This window comes from Myotis daubentonii, chromosome 13, assembly GCF_963259705.1.
Source record: "Myotis daubentonii chromosome 13, mMyoDau2.1, whole genome shotgun sequence".
In the NCBI taxonomy this organism is placed as follows: domain Eukaryota; kingdom Metazoa; phylum Chordata; class Mammalia; order Chiroptera; family Vespertilionidae; genus Myotis; species Myotis daubentonii.
The window spans coordinates 41,495,521-41,518,982 of record NC_081852.1 but is presented as its reverse complement, the minus strand read 5'-3'; the positions used below and the strand labels follow the sequence as shown (position 1 = coordinate 41,518,982).

Below are 23,462 nucleotides of genomic sequence, written 5' to 3'. Positions count from 1 at the left end.
GGTGTATGGGTGGGGGTCGGCTGGTTTGCCCTGAAGGGTGTCCCGGATCAGGGTGGGAGTCCCGCTGGGGTGCCTGGCCAGCCTGGGTGAGGGACCGATGGGTGTTTGCAGGCTGGTCACACCCCCTTCAGGGTGTGGGTCCCCACTGGGGTGCCTGGCCAGCCTGGGTGAAGGGCTGATGGCTGTTTTCAGGCTGGCCACACCCCCTTTAGGGTGGGGGGTCCCCACTGGGGTGCCTAGACAGTCTGGGTGAGGGGTTGAGGGCCATTTTCAGGCTGGCCAAGCCCTCCAGCGACAGAAGCTCCCAGCCTCTCCTTTTTTTCTTTTTTTTTCCTGGGGTTTATTTACCTTCTATAATTGAAACTTTGTTGCTTTGAGTGGAGCTCAGAGCCCAACGCGGCAAGTGGGAAGCTTGGCTTCCTCCATCATTGGGGCAACCAAGCCTCCTGCTTGCTCCACCTCCGTGGCTGCCAGCCGCCATCTTGGTTGGTTAATTTGCATATAGTTGCTCTGATTGGCTGGAGGGCGTGGCTTAAGGTGTAGCGAAGGTATGGTCAATTTGCATGTTTGTCTTTTATTAGTGTAGATATAGACAAAATGAAACACCATGTTAAATTTCACAGTATTTTGGGGGCTGTAGGAAAAGTTTTATTCTAATTGAAAATATACTTTAACCAAAAGAAAAACTCTCATATATTGACTATGTAAATAACTCCTATGGGAGGTACAAGGCATGATACAATACAATATTTTAGCTGCCAGTACTGTCAGTCTCAAGAGGCTGAAGGCCTAGTATATCCCTTGGAAGAAAAATTTGGCAACAAAAAGTTTATTCCAGCCCTAACTGGTTTGGCTCAGTGGCTAGAGCGTCAGCCTGCGGACTCAAGGGTCCCAGGTTCTATTCCGGTCAAGGGCATGTACCTTGGTTGCGGGCACATACCCAGTGGGGAGTGTGCAGGAGGTGGCTGATTGATGTTTCTCTCTCATCCATGTTTCTGACTCTCTATCCCTCTCCCTTCCTCCTTGTAAAAAATCAATAAAATATATATATTTTTAAAAAGTTTATTCCTTTTATTTCCTCCAAATGTGGTTACATAAACCAGATATCCCCAAAATAATGAAGACTCATTTCACATAATTACTCTGCTTACAAGTTTTATTTACACAGTAATTGTTAATAGTGGTTTTTAGTGAATTCCTTGTATTTACATTTTATATATACATTTATACTTGAAAGGTAAAGAAACTGTACAATAATAAAAATGAGAAAAAGAAATACAGTAACTTAGGTCCAACTCAGGAAAGAAATACACAAAGGAAGATTAAACTCAGGCAGGTAGAATAACCTCAATGAGATTACTGCCAGGGCTTACATTCCCTCTATCAGGGTCACCAATGTGAAGGAAGTATTTACCAGAGTCAAAATGTTATTGTAAAATCTTTTATAAGACCCTGAGTACTCCCTCAATATTTTATTACACTACTAGTTTCTACTAAGGAAGCTCCTATGACAGGAATTAACTTCCGAGGGTTCCACTAATGGTCCCTAGGCTAGAATGACCCATGGGGTAGAAATATCCAGGCACATCTGGTCCCATACTCCTAAAGAGGCAGTCACTACACTAACAAGATTCTCAGGCTTGTTAGTTTGAAGATAATATACCACTAACAGAAATAGTGTGCTGTGTTGTTTTAAACCAAAGTGCAACATAAAAGCACACTATAAATGTAATTATTAACCAAACAACATACTATATATCACTCATAATATTCAAGTGATTTATTTTAGGTACAAGAATTAAACATATTATAATAAATTTAATGTCTATTTACCAATAATTAATAATTTGTCTATCCACTATACCATCAAAGTTAGACTCATTAGAAAAAAGTTCACTTTATCTTTTACTCTTATTTACTTTGATTAGAAAATTATGCACAGTATTTTACAAGTCATAGACTTGGTTACATATTAAGATTTCAAATTTCAAACTGAAATTAACATTTTATTTCTACAAACAGTGAAGGAATTTTAACTAAAAGATATCAAGTCTTGCCAAGAACTGTCAGAATTCATACTTTTTTACTCTTACCAGTGGGAAAAAAAAATTTCATTTATATTTATGGACTTACTCCCCAAATCAAGTCTTCAGTCCACTAAAGTGCAAAGATTCTACCAATTAGCTTTCTTAAATTACTAGATGAACAATTTTTTAAACTAGAAACAGAAAGGCTAAATTTCTTTAATAGGGATTACTTAAGGGAAAAAACAATTCTCTTTAAAAAACAAATAGACATGATACAGTGGAAAAACATATGCAAATCAACTTTCCAAGTATTTCCAGTTCCCAGATAACCAAGATTTGCCCCAACCTGTGAATGAAGATAAACAACTTCAGTAACTTAAATAATTTACAACCAAAGTTGCTTATTCTTGGTCTATAAAATTTTAAAAGGTCAGAACCTGAGATAGACAATATCTGTACTTTCAAATAGTATTTTGGAAGTTAAAGTAGTATTTAACAATCCTACTCTGACCTCCAAAGTGCTTGTATGGTAACTGTTAATAATAAAAAAAAAAAAAAAAGATGTATGTAAAGTTTAAAGTATCTTCAAAGCTGTTAAAAAATTTTTATTGCATTATTGTTCACTCCAAATTATGGAGTATGAACTAGTCATTTAAACTTTTTCTTTTGTAAAATGACTCTCCCTATAAAATACTTTAAAAAAAATTAATACTGTCAATAGATTACTTATTTCAATTACTTCAGCCATGGAATTCAAAATCAGCAGTTTTCCATGTCTTGATTCTTCTAGATTTCTCCATCCTTTTTACATAGGAAACAACAACCTTTTATCAAAAGACATTTAAATTCCAATTAGTCTGTTAATTTTGAAGATTAGCTTTTCAGAGTAGGACTATTATTCTTGTCTCCTTCTTTAATATCCTTCATTACAGATGCAAAGACCTGAAATTATACAGAGTAAAGATTAATCCTCAAAAAACTACCATGTAGATTTAAGAGAATTAAATAACTATAGTATATCAACACTTAAGTTTGAGACTGTCATTCTCAAATCCTTTTGTTTCAACCCAATTTTATGATATATATTTTAGTCTCCAGTTTTCATCACTTCTTAAATACAGGGTGGGGGAAAGGAGGCTTACAGTTGTTCATATGGAAAATAATATAATAATTAATAAATAATAAAACAAGAATAAACTCTGTATTTTGTGTTCTCACAATTGTAAACATACTTTTGCCCCATCCTGTAGTCTTAAATTACTATTTAATAACAGAACATTTTCTGGACCAATATCCTTACATTTCATTTTCATAAGCAATAAAACTGAGCTTATTTATAATTCCTATTATCTATCATTCATGGAGCAAATAATACTACTATCTTTTATGTTACTTAGACTGCCAATGGTTGCTTCCTAACAAGTCTAAGCATCTAAAAAGCCAGGATCATCCATTATTTTCTTTCTATTGCAAATCCTTAGTACACAACAGGTGCTTAATACAATTGCTGTCTATTTGAAATACAGAAATAATAATACATTTGCTTTGGCAAAGACTATTGTAGGTTGTACTTCACTAAAATCATAAAATATTACTGAATGTACAGAAAAATAAATCCATAGATTTGGAGAGGTGAAAGAGAAGCAATCTGTTTTCAACTTTTGCTCTTTTAAAGTCAAGAATTATTTTTAAAAGATTTTTTTTTAATTTAAGCACTAACATTTGAGAAATACATAATTGTTTTTCTTTTTTTTTTTTAAGAAGTCAACTGATTGTTTTAACACATCTTTTAGAAGTAGAAAAATGTCACTCTACCTGAGGCCATTTTTTGGTGCTATTCTGCATCTGAATCGCTGCAATACAGCTGAACAGCTTTTCTGATGTAATATCTTCTGGTAATTTAGTTAGAAACTGTGCTATATGAATAAAATCCATCTGCAGGAGAATATCTTCATATAATCGCAGGATCCCTAATCCAGTCCTAAATAAAAATTCTTCTCCATCTCTGCAAAATACATCCCAGACTCGACATGCCAGATCAAGTGGTAGTGATTTGCTATATAGGGTGAAGATCCTAAAATTAGGGGGAAAATAGTCATTGAAAAATTTCATTTATTTATTCATTCACTCATTAGGCATCTCTATATTTAAAAAAACCCACTGCTTAATTAGGGATAAAAAAGGCAAATAAAATATAGCTTCTTCCCTCAAAGAGCTTGAGTAAAACAAAATTAAGTAATACATAAGTAGATTATGTGAATTTACAACCTTATGTAGAGACATGGCCCAATACACACTAAAGTGGCAGAACAGCCTAGCTGTTAAGGGTATGGCTCTGAAACCGGAATGCCTGAGTCTGAATCTTAGATATGCAACTTATTAGTTGTGTTACTTTGAGCAAGATTATTCTTGTTGTACCTGTTTCCTCATTAGTAAACAAAAGATAATACCTACATCTTAGGATTGTTTTTAAAAATAAAGGGTTTAACATATGTAAAGTGTTTTTAGAGCAGTGACTGGCACATAAGAAATACTCAATAAAAGTTAGTTATTGTTATTATATAAGAAACCCAAGTATCATCTTTTAGTAACCTAAATACAAAATTATAAAGCTTCTCTCTTTTCTCTTCTCCTTCCACAAACATCCACTGGTTATTTTTTTTCCCCCTTAACCAAACTTTACTTACTACTTCTTTTGGAGCAATGTATATGCTCCAACAGAATCACCAAAATGGTTTTTTCACCTCCTTGCTGACAATGTCTGATCATGTAATTTATTATCCAGTGGTGCTTCAGGGTAGCATTCTGGTTGGGGAAGTAGGGAGAATAGGTGCTAGAGAACTTCTCCTTAAAATTGCATTGGCAAAGAAAGTACACAGTTTTTACATAGACTGTGTTTTACAGGTTAGGGCTGATGAAACTTGAGAAAGGGAACTAAAAACTCCAACAACAACAAAAAACAAACAAACAACAACAAAAGACTTATTACCACTGCCACTTTTTTATTCCTATTTTTCCCACACAATTGATTCTAGGATTTGTATATAACAAATTCAAAAGAGGCAGTGAAACAAAAATCCATGTCTACTTCTTAAAGTAGAAACACATAGTGCCTAGGCAGTTTCTAATATGTGGTACTTGCTCATTATCAGTTCCATCCTGTTCCCTATATCAGTTGTGACCCTGATGTGCCTCATGTTCAGTCATCAAGACTGACAACTGAGTTATTTTTCCCCCCTTCTTTACAAATTTAATATTTGATCTTGGTCCTCTGGGTCCCATGACATAATCCAGAGGAACTCTAACGTTCCTAGTGGGAATGAAAGAGAATACACTGAAAAATAACTTTTTTTTTTTAAAAAAAAAGTCTAAATAAATATAGAAGCCCAAATAACTGGGAAGATGTCATATTTGCTCAATGCCACTAATTTCGTTTTCTATATTAAAAATTCACATGAAACCCACTGATTTCAAATGATTAGGATTTAAGGTTTAAATGTTTCATATGTACTCTTAACCTATCTTAAGATCAACTCTTCCATCTCTTTGGCAAAATTCACCTGCCATTCTATAATCAACTGGCTACTGCTCACCAAAGTCTTGGGCAAACCCTCTAAGTTTAAACAGAGAAGCTGGAATTGTAAAGTTGAAAAAAGACATTAGCACCTTAATAAGACATCATTCCTGTCAGAAAGCTGGACAAAGCCTTGAAAAAAAACAAAGCCCCCAGTTTTGAAAAAAATACCACGCTATAATAACTATCACAAGCCCTTGTGTGTTAACAAGATATAGCAACTAGCGCTGAAAGCTTAGTATGAACTAGGTATTGCATGAGATAATCCATGTAAAACACCCTCACTACAACTCAAAATATATTATTCCCATTTTGTAGGTAAGAAACTGAAACACAAACTGAGATTCTGATTTCAACCCGAGTCCATGCTCTTAATCAAATGCCTCCCCACAAATATGTGAGATTCTTTATTTGTAAGGGAAGAGTTTTTTATATTCATGATCCTTTGCATGAGTTTACTTTAGTTCCTAAAACACACAAAAAGTTATACTCTGTTTCCTTTTAATTATTATATTTCGTGTTCATAAGTTATCACTTACCAGTCTATCAAGTATATGTCTGGTGTAAGACTATAAGATTTGAAATGAAGAAATAGTTTGGAGAGATTTTCTTCAAAAAATACTTCAAATGTTGCAAAATATTTCAACATCTAAAAATGGAAATATCAATAAAATTATTAAAGAGTAGGCTATAGAAAGAGAAATTAAATAAATCCTCAATTATAAATTAACTCTTGCTTAGCACCTCTTTGAGTCTTCATCATGCATTCATAAAACTATACTTCAATGAAAAGTTTATTTTATATTACTCTTTTATTAAATGTATTGAGGTAACACTGGTTAATAGGATCATATAGGTTTCAGATAGAGGCTTCTATGTTACAAGATCTGTATGTTGCACTGTGTGCTCACCACCCAAAGTCACATAATCTTCTATCACTATATATTAGGCCCCCATCAATCTCCTGTTCCCTCTGGCAACCACTCCAGTGCTGTCTGTGTCCACGAGTTTCAATTTTATATTTCACATGAGCAAATATCATATGGTTCTTAGTTTTTTCTGCCTGACTTATTTCACTCAGCATAAGAAAACCTTATTTTTAGATCAGATTAGTCTTCTATTGTTTTCACAATCTAAAAGGGCATTCAGTCCACCTGGTGTGGTTGAGCATTGACCCAGGAACTAAGAGACTGAGGTTTGATTCCTGGTCAGGGTACATGCCCAGGTTTTCGGGCTTGATCCCTAGAAAGGGGCGTGCAGGAGGCAGCCAATTGACGTTTCTATATCTCTATCCCTTTTTCTTCCTCTAGCTCTAAAAATCAATAAAAACATATTTAAAAGGGCATTCAGACTCTGAAACTGACAATCAACAAAAAACATGACTCATTCCCAATGTGCATACCATGCTGTGGTCCACACGGAAGAAGGCCAACTGGCATGGCTTATTCAGGAGATTTGCAAACGCAATGAAGGCATCTGCCTCTTCCAAGTTGAGAATAAGAACTGCTGCTATGAAGGACATCCCTTGGACCTTCAAAGGGAAAGGAAATTAATCAAAATTGTTTTATAATAATAATAATTCCATAGTGTTTATTTTATTGCATTCCTGAAAAATTACAAAGTAATATTATAAGGTAAAATTAACTAAGATTTCTTTTCCCCACAACAAACAAAGGTAAATACAGAGAACTCATTAATAATTATAAAATCTATTTTAAATTTTTTGACTATATGGTATGGTTTAAAAAGAAAAGCTTTCTGGCCTAGCTGGTTTGGCTCAGTGGATAGAGCATCGGCCTGCAGACTGAAGGGTCCCGGGTTCAATTCCAGTCAAGGACACATGCCTGGGTTGTGGGCTTGATCCCCAGTAGGGGGTGTGCAGGAGCAGCAGATCAATGATTCTCTCTCATCATTGCTGTTTCTCTCTCCCTTCCTCTCTGAAATCAATAAAATATATATATATATATATATAAATAAAAATTTTGGAAAAAATATCAGCTTTTACTTGCTACAATAGCCTATCTCAGTGTACTAGTTTATTTCATCTTCCTCTGAAGTCTTTCAAAATATAGAATCACAAAGTTTAATAAAAACGAGGTTATGGTCTTCATTGTTATAACACATCTGTCTGAGGCAGGAAGTGAGGAACTGAGAATAAAAGAGATTGCCCTGGTTGGTGTGGCTCAGTTGGTTGGACATCATTCAGGGCACTGAAAGGTTGACTGTTTGATTCCTGGTCAGGGCATATACCTGTGGCAGGAGGCAGCAAATCAATGTTTCCCTCTTACATCCATATTTCTCTCTCTTTTTCCCTCCCTTTCTCTCTCTCTCTAGAACTCAATAAAAATATTTTTTAAAAAGGAATAAAAGCAATCTATGAGAAGTGCCACTGAAATTCCAAGAAAGGTGTGGAGGTTGGGAGAGTGAGGCTGGATTCCTGGAAAAGTAGTAGGAGGAAATAAGAGAAAAGCCAATCCGAAAAGAAAATGATGTATGAGTAAAGACATATAGAACCAGCTAGGTTGGAACACAAGACTTATAATGGGAATAATGGGAGAAATTAGAAAAAGTAGGTTATATTTACAAATTGGAAAAGGCCTCGAGTAAAAGGCTAAGCTATCTTAGGTGCTTGTTTGAGAGTTATACAGAGCTATTTTACATTTCTGAGCAGCAAATGGCATGGAACTGCTACTGTAAAAATATTCATTCTTTCATTAAAAAAAAAAGTTTATCAAGTACTTACTTCTGGTAGAGATTTGTATAATAGACTTACACAGAGAGGCCCTTAAGAATATTTGCAATAATACCTCTGTCTATTTCAATCTTCTTAGCAACCTTTACATTTTTTAGCACATTTCAATCTGAATTCCCACTCCATTACTATACTATCTGAAACTTCTCTAACCAGGTTGACCAATGGTATTCATTGTAAAACCCAATGGGCACTATCCTAACCGCTAAGCAGAATTCCTTTAGCTTCTGTGACCCATTATTTGTCCTCTTAGTTCTCTGGCTTCTTCTGTGACTGTTCAATTTGCCATGTTTAACCAGAACCGTCATAAAACGTTCATCTTCTCACCTTTGTCTTAAAGTAGAAGAATCTTAGAGACCTCACAAAAGGGTGACTACCTGGCACAATTTACTCTATTTTGTTGTATGTTCATTTGTACATTTGTTCATTCATTCACTCACTCAACAAATATTTATTAGGTGCTTATCACCATACTAAAGGCCTGGTGCACGAATTTGTGCATGGTTGGGGTTTGGTGGCCCGCCCTGATTGGGCCGGGCCGGCTGGGGGGAGGGGCCTCGGGTGGTTGGCCAGCTGGTGGGGAGCTGATCGGGGGTGGGGCCAGCTGGGGGGAGGGACCGTAGGCGGTTGGCCAGCTGACCCTGCCCCCTGGTCGAACTCCCAGTTGAACTCCAGGTCAAGAGGACAATTTGCATATTAGCCTTTTGTTATATAAGACTAGAGGCCCAGTGCATGAATTCGTGCACAGTGGGGTCCCTCAGCCTGGCCTGTGGGATCGGGCCGAAGCTGGCTCTCCAACATCCCCCGAGGGGTCCCAGATTGCGAGGGGGCACAGGCCAGGCGGAGGGACCCCACCGGTGCACGATCGGGGCCGGGGAGGGACACAGGAGGTTGACCAGCTGTGGAGGGACTGTGGAAGGGCTCAAGGGCATGTCCGGCCCATCTTGCTCAGTCCTGATTGGCCAGACCCTAGCAGCAAGCTAACCTACTAGTCGGAGTGTCTACCCCGTGGTGGTCAGTGCACGTCATAGTGACTGGTCGACTGGTCAACTGTCTGCCAGCCTTAGCATATCATTAGCATATTATGCTTTGATTGGTTGAATAGACGACCAGATGACTGAACACTTAGTATATTATATAGGATGACAGATATTGTTCTAGGTACTTGAGATAGTTCAGTGAATAAAAGATTCTTACAGTTTAGAAGGAAAAGATACACAATAAACAACAAGTAAATCATTTATTTTATTAAAAGGTGGAAAGTGCTGCTCTGGCCAGTGTTGCTCAATGGTTAGAATGTCAGCTGTCACACTAAAGCAGCGGTTTTCAACCTGTGGGTCGTGAGCCCTTTGGTGGTTGAACAACCCTTTCACAGGGGTCGCCTAAGACCATCCTGCATATCAGATATTTACATTACGATTCATAATAGTAGCAACATTACAGTTATGAAGTAGCAACGAAAATAATTTTATGGTTGGGTCACAACATGAGGAACTGTATTTAAAGAGCCAGAAGGTTGAGAACCACTGCACTAAAAGGCCATGGATCTGATTCCTGATCAAGGGTATGTACGTGGGTTTCAGGTACAATCCTCGGGCTGGCTGTTGCGCATGTGCGAGGCAACCGATCAATGTGTCTCTCTTGAATTGATGTCCATCTGTCACTCTCTTCCATCCCTCCCTCCCTTCCACTCTCTCTAAATATCAATGGAAAAAATATCCTCAGGTGAGTAAAATAAAATAAAACAAAACTAGAACTGATTGACAATCTGTAAAAGGAGCAAATTCCCTCCCCTATGCTTCACTCAACCTGGAGGCACAGTCACGGAAAGAAAGGTTAGGGAGAAGGGGAGAAGGCACCAGACCAACAGCAGTGGCAATAAATGCAAGTTTACAAATTGCATGGTGCGATCCCCAGCTGCTCTCCCAGAAAGCTGGCAGCCAGCCTCATAAACCTCTGGTAGGAGAAGGAAAGGTTCCTCTCTAGATAAGTTGATAGGCCTGAAGAAAAAAGACACAGAGATATACACATTTTGGAGCGATTACAATATAATAAAATGGTTATATTAAAAAAACAGATGGAAACAAATACTTACATAACCAACATCAGGTCTGTAACATGTATATGCCCCTAAGATACTATGTAAAACATCATGATATGGGCCACCCTTTGAAGAGAAAAATGAAATGTCATACTATACAAATAATTGTCTCTAAGTTACTTGTCAAATATCATGTTAAAAAACTTTAGCATTTCCCAAAAGATTAATTTTAGTTAGTATATTTAATCATTGTCAGAAATATTCTAAATGCACTCTGCCAAGATGCTTTCTAAATAATTAATTTAAAAATATGTAATCCTAAACAACAAAAAGTCAAACTCTTTTGAGAGACATAAGCTATAAAGTTTATGTACAATTTTAAAGACTTCTGGATTTGGTACAATAAGATTACAAGGAAAACAGAATGTTCCATTTTATATAATACAACTTCAGCAAAAAAAAAAAAAAAATACCATCAAGCTACACTAAATTAAGTTTACTATTAATTTTTATCTTAATAGTAAAAATGTTTGTCATTTTATTAATCTAAAGATAGAGAAATTCCATATATTAAAGATTTGAGTCAAATATGAACTACACATAAAATGTAATGATTTCTCATAAAGTATAAGCAACTTTATTCCTTATATTCCCTATGCTGTACTTTATATCCCTGTAAGAAACTTTTTTTTTTTTTAAGGAACTTCTTAATAGTCTCTGCAGAAACAACCCCCACCCCCCAACCCCATTTCAAAAGTAATTCTAAAAAATTTAAATTTGGGGACAAATTCCTTTATATTTACACAATTTACTAGGCAAAACAGTTAAATTTCAAATATTTTACAGAATAAAAAGTAAAACAAAGAAATCCACCTTGATGATAATTAATCCAGTACCTACTACATAAAATTATGATGTGCTATGCTCACTGCAATGCATTTAGTCAGTGGAATAAAGTAATAAAATTTCCATTAAAATTTTCCTACTAGTTTCACATTTTTTAATATAAAGTTCCCCAATTTTTATAGTTTTGCCTTTAAATAGTAATAGCTATGAATTGGAGATTATGTTCCCTTGGATTTTTTAGAAGTAGTTAAAAACTTGGTTAGAAACCCTCACCTTCTGAAAGATGTAGAGAGATGGAAATGTACGGGATATGTCCAACTTAATTAATTCCAGACTTGCCTCCCGATCAGCAATAGATACACCTATATTTGCCAGGTAAATAAAGTTACAATTATTACTTGGCTATATCCAGTTCAATCTTATAAACACAGAATGATTACATGGAATATATGGTATTTAAGGAAAGTTAAAAGCTGAACAATCCAGGAACTTAAAGAAATGCCACACAGCTTTTGCTGGAATTTAGAGCTTCTTCTGTGAAGAATATATCTATACATTTATCAGAAAGTTATATGGTGAAGGTTTTCTACTTCCTTTTTTTTTTTAAAAAAAAAGGTACGGTTTTTTTTGTTTTGTTTTGTTTTTAATAGAGGGTAGGTAGATTATCACTCTCACAATAACAACTAGATAAAAACATTTCAAGTATCATTTTAAAAAAAGGCATAACAGCCGAAACCGGTTTGGCTCAGTGGCTAGAGCGTCGACCTGCGGACTGAAGGGTCCCGGGTTCGATTCCGGTCAAGGGCATGTACCTTGGTTGCGGGCATATCCCCAGTGGGAGATGTGCAGGAGGCAGCTGATCGATGTTTCTCTCTCATCGATGTTTCTAACTATCTCTCTCCCTTCCTCTCTATAAAAAATCAATAAAATATATTTAAAAAAAAAAAGGCATAACAGAGTTGTGTACACAGAGAGGTCCAGAGAATTTAAATCCTAGAAAGAGAAAAACCTTTCCTAGGTGAGTGGATACCAGTGGTCGAATTTAACAGGGATGTTTACATACTCACAGAAAACCACTATGCAATAGGCACCATTTCTCTATCCTAAGCCATGTTCATTTTTATTTTATTTTTATTTTTTAAAATGTATTTTATTTTTTTACAGAGAAAAAGGGAGAGGGATAGAGAGAAACATCAATGAGAGAGAAACATCGATCAGCTGCCTTCTGTACATCCCCTACTGGGGATGTGCCTGCAACCAAGGTACATGCCCTTGACCGGAATTGAACCTGGGACCCTTGAGTCCGCAGGCCGATGCTCTATCCACTGAGCCAAACCGGTTAGGGTGCCATGTTCATTTTTAGAGTTGTACATACAGGCAAGAGAAGAGGGTTTGCTTTTTACTAAGTAGAACAAATACAGAAAGAAAAGTGCCTGGCAGACAAATGGCTTTCCATAATTTAAGGACAAGAGCTGGTTGAACAAATTTACCTAAATTTAATAAATTATGATAACAGAAAAAAAAAAAGATTTTTTTCCAAAATGATCAGGAATAAAATTGATAAGAGTGGAGGAATAAAAGGAGCATATGAGTGAATTAAATAAACAAAGATTAGGCACAAGAATTATAAAAAGTATGTATTAGGAAGTGAAAGTCAGTGAGAGTGGAGACAGGAGGTCACAAATGAGGTATAAAGATCATCTATCTTTAAGTTAAAAGTTGGGTCGTGGTGGGTGTTGCTTAATGGTTGGAGTGTCGTCCTGTGACCAAAGGGTCTCGGGTTCGATTCCTGGTCAAGGGCATGTACCTGGGTTGTAGGTTCCATCCCTGGCCCAGTTGGGGCACATGTGGGAGGCATCCAATCAATAGAGCTCTCTCACATTGATGTTTCCCTTTCTCCCTTCCTCCCTCCCTCCCTTCTCTCTCTAAAAACAATGGAAAAATATCTTCGGGTGGGGATTAAAAAAAACACGTTGGCCTAAAAATACTTCACCCCCATTACCCTTAATGGCTATGATTAAATCCTGGGCTCTGGAGTCCAACTGCTTGTGTTTACATCATGGCTTCACTGCTTATAAATTAACTACTTTGAGTTTCCTCTTATATCATCCAGGATATCACCTACTTAAAGAGTTATTAACGTTAGAGTAGATAACATATGTAAAGCAATTCTATAGTTCCTGACACATGGTAATAATCATGACATAGTCTTCAGTGACTGGACTTCCATCCAAAAATTTTTAACAAAAAATAATCACACCCTTTCTCTTCAACGAGGGTCGGAGCAGCCTCCCCAGCAGATGAAGAGATGCAGATCTTTATGAAGACCCTGACTGGCAAGATCATCACCCTGGAGGTTGAGGGCAGTGACACCACTAAGAATGTCAAAGCTAAAATCCAAGACAAGGAGGGCATCCCACCTGAACAGTAGTGTCTGATTCTTGTGGGTAAACAGCTGGAGGATGGCCACACCTCTCAGACTACAATATTCAGAGAGGCCACCCTGCACTTGGTGCTTCACCTGCAGGATGGTATCATCAAGCCCTCCCTCTGCCAGCTTGCCCAGAAGCATAACTGCGACAAAATGATCTGCCGCAAGTATTACACCTGCCTGCACCCCCTGCTGTCAACTGCTGCAAGAAGTACAGCCACACCAACAACCTGTGCCCCAAGAAGGTTAAATAAGGCCCCTCCACACCTCCTCCTCGGGCCCGCAGGGTAGCCTTCTGCCTGAATCCCGTGGCTCTGGGGCCTCAATAGTTTCCCTTTCATTGAAAAGAAAAAGAGTAATAATCACACCTTCTGTATCATTCTCTGAACTTGTTTCACTGAGGCTTTTGCACCGTTCTTTCGCTCTTGATAGGAAGATTTCATAAAGTTCTGGGTGAGGGAGAACAAAAATTCATCAATAATAGGAAAGAAATATATTCACATATTTTTATTTTTATTCTTAAAAATAGAAAAACATGATCCCATTATAGGTCAGGCATATCTTATGTAGCTGGCATAAAAAAATAGCAAATGTAAGTACTCAATTCTACCAAAACTATTTATTACGCACCAGAAAGGTAGCAAATGAAAATATTCCAGAGCAGCCATCCAAATAGCTACAATATAGAATGTATGTATGAGGCAGGTAGAGACGCTTCTGCTAAAGGAGCCATTGTACAATAGCAGAAACATGATTTTTGGAATCAGTCAGACCTAGATTCAAACTCCGGCTCTGCCACTTACTACCTGTGGGATTTATAACTCTGGAACTTGGCTTTCTTCGTCTTTAAAATGGAGAAAAATAATATCTATTCATGTGTTACTGATGATTAAACAAGACCATTTATGTAAAGCTTCTGACACCTTATAGACCCTCAATAAATGCTAGTTCTTGCTTCCTTCTCTCTTGAAACTGGTTTCTCCATTATGATACAGCTGTCTTAAGCTACATAAACTTTAGTCAAAGGGTCACATACAAAAATCTCTACCCCTATCTTTTACTCTAAGAGCCCAGTCACTTAAAATATATATATATATATTCCAATATATATATATATATGTGTGTGTGTGTGTGTTTGTGTACACACACACACACACACACACACACACACACACACACACTGGAATATATATAGAGACCCGATGCATGAAATTCATGCAAGGGTAGGCCTTCCTTCTCCTGGCTGCTGGCACAGGCTTTCCTCTGGCACCCGGGACCCAGGCTTCCCTCGCAACCCCGGCTTCATCTGGAAGGATGTCCAGTCTAATTAGCATATTATGTTTTTATTATTACAGATATTCCATTGTATGACTAGACCAGTGATAGTGAACCTATGACACGCGTGTCATAGGTGACATGCAAACTCATTTTTTTGGTTGATTTTTCTTTGTTAAATGGCATTTAAATATATAAAATAAATATCAAAAATGTAAGTCTTTGTTTTACTATGCTTGCAAATATCAAAAAGTTTCTATATGTGACACGGCAGAGTTAAGTTAGGGATTTCCAAAATGCTGACATGCCGAGCTGAAAAGGTTCGCCATCACTGGACTAGACCATAATAAGTATTCTTATATTGCCAAGAATCAGATTATAAAATAACTTACTAGATATATTTCAAACAGACTCATTATTCTGATCTCTCTGTTCACTTTTCATTATTACTAATGGTTTGGAAAGAAATCAAACTCAAAATTTCTATTATTTATATGCCCTGACTGGTTTGGCTCAGTGGATAGAGCGTTGGCCTGCAGACTGAATGGTCCCAGGGTTGATTCCAGTAAAGGGCATGTACCTTGGTTGTGGGCACATGACCAGTAGGGGGTGTGCAGGAGGCAACTGGTTTGATGTCTCTCTCTCACAGATGTTTCTAACTCTCTATCCCTCTCCCTTCCTCTCTGTAAAAAAAAATCAATAAAAAAATATATATATATTAAAAAAAAAAGCTGTTGTGGCTCAGCAAATGTCCCTGGGGAGGAACAAGATGGGACCAGAGGCCTGGAACAAACTGAGGCATCTCTAAGGTGAAGAGGGTAGGGAGGAGTGTAAGAAATCCATGGGGGGAGACATCTGTAATACTAGTAACAATAAAAAATACATGTATTATTTAAAAAAATAAAATAAATGGAGTGCCCCACTCCATTTGGTATAAGAGCTAGATATAAGTTTTAAACTTAGATATAGAATTTTTTGCAGTTATTAGGAACCAAATTGAAGTTCATACATTTTATTTCAAACTGCTTCCAAGCCAGGTCCAGTTTCACTACTGCACTTAGTTTTTAAAACTGTCTTGGAAGAAGGCTCACCAAACAAATCCATCACTCTGGAATCTACAAAATTGACCCAAAAGTAAAACTGTGGTAATGCATTTGAAAACATCAAAGGACATCTCTCAAAAGAAGATTTACAGTACTTATCTATAATAAGAAGATCTATATCTCAGTTCAATTCCTTACTTGACTCTGCATGTCATATTTGCCCTGGCCGGCATGGCTCAGTTGGTTGGAGGGTCATCCCATGCACTAAAGCAGTGGTTCTCAACCTGTGTGTCGAGACCCCTTTGGGGGGCAAACGGCCCTTTCACAGGGGTCGCCTAAGACCATTGGAAAACACATATTGAATATATAATTACATATTATTTTTGTGATTAATCACTGCTTTAATTATGTTCAATTTGTAACAATGAAAATACATCCTGCATATCAGATATTTACATTACGATTCATAACAGTAGCAAAATTAGTTATGAAGTAGCAACGAAAATAATTTTATGGTTGGGGGTCACCACAACATGAGGAACTGTATTAAAGGGTCGTGGCATTAGGAAGGTTGAGAACTACTGCACTAAAGGGTCACGGGTCAGGGTGTGTACAGGAGACAACCGATCAAGGTTTCTGTCTCACATCACTGTTTCTCTCTCCCTCTCCCTCTTCCTCTCTTTCTAAAAGAAAATAAAAATATTAAAACAAAACAAAAAATCAACGGACATTTCTCAAGGGAAGATTTACAGTGCTTATCTCTCTATATAAAAACCCTGTGACCAGTCAACTGTTGGAGAAGTCACTATGACGCGTACTGACCATCAGGGGGCAGACGCTCAACGCAGGAGCTGCCCGCTGGTGGTCAGTGTGCTCCCACAGTAGGAGCGCTGCTCAGCTGACCAAAGGGTAGGTGCTGGCAAGCGCAGTTGTGGCAGCAAGAGCCTCTCCTGCCTCCCGCCTCCGCAGCAGCGCTACTGAACAGCAGTGGCAGGCGCAGTGGGGTTGGGATGAGCGGGAGCAGCATGGCACCTGGCCCAGGCTTGGGCTCCTCCTTGGCCGCCTGCAGCTTTGCATCCCCCGAGGGGTCCTGGATTGTGAGAGGGCACAGGCCAGGCTGAGGGACCCCATCAGTGCACGAATCTGCACTGGGGCTCTAATCTATAAGACCTGCATCTCAGTTCAATTCCTTGCTTGACTCTGCATGTTATACTTATTTATTTTGAATCTACAAATGTAAAGTTCTGAAGCAGAGATGTACCTTAGGAACCGAAAATACTTTGAGATCAGTTTATATTTCTGACAATGATGATATTGTACATATTTGGCAAATTTCACTTTCACTGTAATGTTATACTCATTATCACAAAAAAATGTTAGAACAATTCTTTGAGATAGCTAACAATCTAACCCCATTTTACAGATGAAGAAAACTAAGACTACTGGATGTTAAGTAATTTGCCCAAGGTCACAAATCTAAGATATAGTAGAACCAAGATTTGAACCACATTTGACTGACATTAGAACCCTTATTCTGTTACTATTCCCTAATTGTTATGAATTTCATGATTAAAACAAATACAATAGGTAAGGAGTCAAACTATTATAGCCATTGAAAGTAGATAAGGTTATATAAAGTAAATTTACTGATCAAAATTTAGCTTCCTTTCCACCACTAATGAGAGAGAGATGAATACCCAGTCCATTCCTGAATTGTTTTATTAGAGAAAACCTAAAATTACTTTGAAAATAAATGGCCCAGTTATTTCAAGCTTAAAAGGTTAAAACCAACTTAACCAATATTTCAATGTTTAAGTTACCAGGTTACCTAACATTCTAAAGCCAAAGTTCTCAAGAAAACAAGACTGCAAACAAAATTTCAAATAGCTACCAATGCTTCATAGTCTCATGTGTTTCCAAAACCAATTCCTAAGACTTTAAACAATTACAGTATGTTCAACAATCCTTAATATTTAGGATTTTAATAATCTAACTGAAAGTTCTAACTACAATATAAAAACATTTCCTTTTAATCTGTTCCAAGCACAGAAGGCAAAAGAAACCTTTGTTTTATTGGAAAGAAGAGTTAAGCCACATAGGATCTAACTTTTTCTAAGCTAAATTAAAAACTCTTAATTCTTCCTTTAAATTCTATTTTTAAAATAAAAGTCCAGTTAAAAAAAAGTGTTCATTATGGGATATCTGAAAATGAATTTTAAAAATCATACATAATCGTGCTATTCAAAGTTGGCATCACTTTTAGAACTAAATATTTTTGTTATAATTCTGTCCAGTTATATATAATGCAGATTTTTGCAATGAACATTCTTACAGAAAAGCTTTTGCACCCAATCCTGATTATTTCCTTAGAGCAGATTCTTAGAACTGGAATAATTAGGTCAAAAGTTATGCTTTTTAAGGCTTTTGTCAAATAATTCTAAATCATTTTCAGCCACAATTTATATGGTAATTTTTATTCTTTTTAATAACTTTTGATTTGAAAGGTAAACAACAGCACCTTGATGTTCTTTTAACATATATGTCATTGATTTGATTGTCACTAGGAAAATGGCTAAATTATAGTGCAGCCACACTGTGGAATACAGTACAGCTACAGTAGTATGCTTAAGGTACATTTGTATGTGCTGACATAAAAGGATATTCAGGAGAGATTATTGCTTAAAAGCAAGCTAATGAATAATCTCAGGACATAAACTCCTCTTTGTGTGGAAAACAAATAACAAGAAGATAGAGAGAAGCCTAAAAATTTATCATATGTAGAAATACACTTTTTCATGTGCAAGAAAAAGATCTGGAAGAATATCCCCCAATTTGCTTATTTGTACTTATAAGTAGGATCGAAAGCTGGAACCAAGGTGGATGAGGGGGAAGAAACATACAGTTTATACTTTACTTGAATCTTTTTCAATAAATATGTAAATAAATATGTTAAGTAATAGTAACAATATATTATTTATATTATACTAGATTCCCTAAATCTTTTTTCTTTTTACCAGATAAATCCAAGAATGTACTAGTTTTTATTGCTGCAAAGAGTAAGCAATACATAAATAAGGATGGGGGCAGGCTATGCAATTAAATCCCACTCTGGGAACACCTTCATTGGCCATAGTGGTTTTGACACTGGAAATTCAAAGTTGGACCAATATGCTTGCTGGAAGATAAATTTTTTTTTCCAGAAATGGCTATGACAGCACTTGTTGTTGTGCCACAAAATATATAAAAATAAGTGATGTTATTTCAAACATTGTTCAATTGAAGTTTCTTTTTTTTTTTAAATTGAATGTATTAGGATGACACTGATTAATAAAAGTATATAGGTTTCAGATGTACAGTTCTATAATACAGCATCTGTATATAGTACTGTGTGTTCATTACCTATCTACCATTATCATTATCACTCAGACTGATGTAGCACCTTTTATTATTATTTTACATTTCCCCCATTTGATATTATGCATATTTTATTATTTTTTTTTAACTTCATCAAAACTACTCTACATTTTACTCCTACTCTTCAAAGTTTTAAGAAACTTAAGAAAATGAAACAATTCCTTAAGAGTCTTCCTCTTAACATTTTCAAATCCAAAAGGACTAGTTTGAGTAGAGATGAAAAATAAATTTCTAGCCTTCCCCCAATATTTATGTTTTTTTAAATAAAGGGGAAACCTTTCCACAACTGGACTATATTTAATTTATATATATATATATATATATATATATATATATATATATATATATATATATATATATACATACATATATATATATATATATATGAACATAAAAAAAAAAATATATATATAATCTCCAGTGCTACCTAGAATCTCAGAAGTTTTTGTAGTTACCTGAAGTTAAGATATTTGGGTGTCAAGAATATTATTTATGGTTGTAAATTAAAGGAAAACCCACATATCTTATTTTTGATAGTATGAAATATAGTAAACTTATTAAGTCTTACCAGGTTTTAGAGGGATGGGGAATGAAGCATGCTCCTAAAACCACATTATACTTGGTAATGCCCTTTTAAATTGCTACTCTGCTAATCTGCTTTGTAACTCTGGAGATGGCTATTTGTATGTGTGGGAGTAACTGAATATAGAATACAAACCAGGAGTGATATTTAGTTCATTTCCTACAGCTAGACTCCAAACTTTCCCACGAACACTAGGGGGCAATCCCTGCCACCACAATTCTCGAACTCTTCTTGTACTACGCCTAGAATTAAAGGGGAAGAAAAAAGGAGAAAGTTACTTTTTAAAACATAGTATCCTAAAGAGAGATAACAGTAATTTAAAGGTAACTCCTTCTATAGCTGCCATTTATACTGATAAAATGAAAGAATCAGAGAAGTGTAATTATGAAAAACAGAATAAAAGGAACATAAAAATTTGTTGTCAATTCAGTAACCAAATTACAAAGTATTTATTACGGGTAAGGCTCTCATCTTTTGAGAGGCAGTACAGTCTGCTTAAAGAGTGTGTGCTTTAGAGTCAGATAGACCTGAGTTCAAATCTGATTTAACTATTCATTAATTGTATTACCTTGGGCAAATCACTTAACCTGTCTGACCTGGAGCTTCCCTATAAGGTAAGTGGGAATAAAGGTTGTAAGAATCAAATGTGATTACTTATGTAAAGAGCCTAATATAATATGTCACATGTCCAATATTCAACAAATTCCCCATGCATATCCTATATTAAACATTGTAGGAGACATCTCCCACCCTTTAGTCTAGAGGGAAGATAAGGCATGCACAAATATATTATAAAAAAATGAAAGACAAAGTAAAGCAAAAAGTACATTAGTCTAGAAATATAACGGGACGTTACAGATGGAAAACATCATATATTTTATGGTATACATATATCTCACATTCTCTTGAGAAGCATATTAAAAATCACCTTTATAGTTAATAAATGCATCTTATAACGAATGTACATGCTTTAGTATTTTCTTTCCAAAAATCTGCTATGATATCAATAGTGTACCTTGCAATAAATGAATGATATGTTAGAATTAAGAAAATATGGTAACTAAGGAAAAAAAAGCTTCATGAATCAACTAGCATTTCAAATGGGACTCAAAGGATAGGTAAGATTCTGAGAGGCAGAGAGTGATCAGTAAAGAAAGTAGGTATCAGAAACTGACGGTTTTATAAAAGCAAAGACACAGAAATAAGCATGAAATTTTCAGACATTGATTAACAGCATAAATTAGCCAAAGCATAAGCTACATGGTGGAAGTAATAAAAAAATAGAGAATTGGAAACATGAGATCTTTGGAGAAAGACTGGAATTCAGGAAATGTCTGTTTACTTACATTACTTCCCAATTGGGCAATATTTCATTGATCCAAATTACCATTGCATTTGCAATATTTTCTTCTTGTTTGAATCGTTCTTTCATTATTTTTTTCCTTTTATGTGCTTCTTTAATTTCTGTTTTAAACAAGTAAAAATTATTTCAATACAAAAGAGCTAGATCAAAACTCCCTTCTCCTTCTACCTAAGCTTACGAAAGAGGCATTCTCAAAAAGAATATTTTAATAAAAGGAAGGAAGAAAAAAAGAAGAGAGAAAGGAAAAAGGGTGGGTGAGGGAAGGTGATAAAAAACAGAAATAAAAAGAATTTAATTAATATAATTTTAAAATAACATCTCCTATTCTACAAAATGAAACAAAGGCCAAAAAAATCATTTAAATAGATTACAGTATCACATACAGTGGGGCCTTGACTTACGAGTTTAATTCGTTTCATGACGGAGCTCGTAACTCAAATTACTCGAATACCCAATCAAAAAGTGAACGAGTGAGACACGTGATGCTGGGCTGATGTTGTGGCGTTCACTGTGACATTCGCTGCGCCAACTAGGGGTGGGGTATCTGAAGCTGGCTCGTAACCCGAATTTTAGCTCACAACTCAAAGCAAAAAATCAGCCGAGAGACGGCTCGTATCTCGAAAAACTCGTTAGTCGGGACACTCGTAAGTCAAGGCCCCACTATAAATAGAATACAGTTTTTCGAGATATGAACTGTCTCTCGGCCGATTTTTTGCTTTGAGTTGCGAGCTAAAATTCGGGTTACGAGCCAGCTTCAGATACCCCACCGCTAGTTGGCGCAGCGAACGTCACAGTGAACGCCACAACATCAGCCCAGCATCACGTGTCTCACTCGTTCACTTTTTGATTTGACATACAAGTAATTTGAGTTACAAGCTCCATCACGGAACGAATTAAACTCGTAAGTCAAGGCCCCACTGTATACATAATCAATAAACTAAAATTTGGCATGAGTTAACTATGTAAACAATAAACTAGCCCTAACAGGTTTGGCTCAGTGGATAGAGCGTCGGCCTGCGGACTGAGGGGTCCCAGGTTCGATTCCAGTCAAGGGCATGTACCTTGGTTGCAGGCACATCCCCAGTAGGGGGTGTGCAGGAGGCAGCTGATCAATGTTTCTCTCTCATCGATGTTTCTAACTCTCTATCCCTCTCCCTTCCTCTCTGTAAAAAAATCAATAAAAATATATTAAAAAAATAAATAAATAAACTACTGTGGCCCAGCCGGCTTGACTCAGTGGTTGAGCGTCAACCTATGAACCAGGTCATGGTTTGATTCCAGGTCAAGGCACATGCCTGAGTTGCAAGCTTGATTCTCAGTAGGGAGCATGCAGGAGGCAGCCGATCAATGGTTCTCTTTCATCATTGATGTTTCTGTATCTGTCTCCCTCTCTCTTCCTCTCTGAAATCAATAAAAATATATTCAAAAGAAAATAAAAAAATAAACTACTGTGAGCAACTAACCAACACCTTTTTTTTCATACAAGGGGTTTATGTACTTCCTCACATAAAACCACGTAACATTAAAAACTGAGTATGATGCTTCACTTTACTAATTAAATTTTTTAAATCCCTCTAATACACACAAACATGCAAACAACACCCCTCTGAAAATCAGAAGTCACAATTCCAGAAGAGATGCATCAAAAATAGAGAAGTAAAATATATGTAAACTATACATATATAATTATATATAATTTTAGAACCAGTGCAAACTTCAGAGATCAGCTAGCTAAAGTATTTTCGAGCCTCAGCCGATTTGGCTCAGTGGATAGAGCCTTGGCCGGAGAAAGACTCCCAGGTTCGATTCCAGTCAAGGGCACCTACCGTGGTTGCACGCTTGATCCCCGGCCCAGTTTAAGGCATGTGCAGGAGGCAAACATTCAATGTGTCTCTCTCACATCGATGTTTCTCTCTGTCTCTCCCCCTCCCTTTCACTCTCTCTAAAATCAATGGGAAAATATCCTTAGATGAGGATCAACAGGAAAAAAAAAGTAAAGTGTTTTTTAAATTGATTCACATATACCTCAGGAACTGTCTTTTTTAAAAAATATGTATTTTTACTGATTTCAGAGAGCAAGGGAAAGGGTGAAAGAGATAGAAACATGAATGAT

General features: G+C 36.4%; 1 protein-coding gene and 1 pseudogene across 3 annotated transcripts in view; one reads left to right on the top strand and one right to left on the bottom strand.

Annotated features, from left to right (window-relative positions):
• Nucleotides 1-1,142: 1,142 nt before the first annotated feature.
• Nucleotides 1,143-23,462, bottom strand: part of TBC1D12 (TBC1 domain family member 12) — an 87,442-nt gene continuing 65,122 nt past the window's right edge. For all 3 annotated transcript variants that reach the window (XM_059660841.1, XM_059660840.1, XM_059660843.1), the window contains 9 exons: nucleotides 21,333-21,450; nucleotides 20,122-20,228; nucleotides 14,040-14,120; nucleotides 11,514-11,602; nucleotides 10,449-10,520; nucleotides 7,004-7,132; nucleotides 6,141-6,250; nucleotides 3,843-4,101; nucleotides 1,143-2,969 (listed from right to left, as the gene is read on the bottom strand). In XM_059660841.1, coding sequence (XP_059516824.1) covers nucleotides 2,901-2,969; nucleotides 3,843-4,101; nucleotides 6,141-6,250; nucleotides 7,004-7,132; nucleotides 10,449-10,520; nucleotides 11,514-11,602; nucleotides 14,040-14,120; nucleotides 20,122-20,228; nucleotides 21,333-21,450 — 1,034 coding nt within the window. In that variant the 3' untranslated portion in view covers nucleotides 1,143-2,900. The remainder of the gene's footprint in view (nucleotides 2,970-3,842; nucleotides 4,102-6,140; nucleotides 6,251-7,003; nucleotides 7,133-10,448; nucleotides 10,521-11,513; nucleotides 11,603-14,039; nucleotides 14,121-20,121; nucleotides 20,229-21,332; nucleotides 21,451-23,462) is intronic.
• On the top strand, nucleotides 13,549-13,925 carry LOC132214159 (ubiquitin-ribosomal protein eL40 fusion protein-like; annotated as a pseudogene).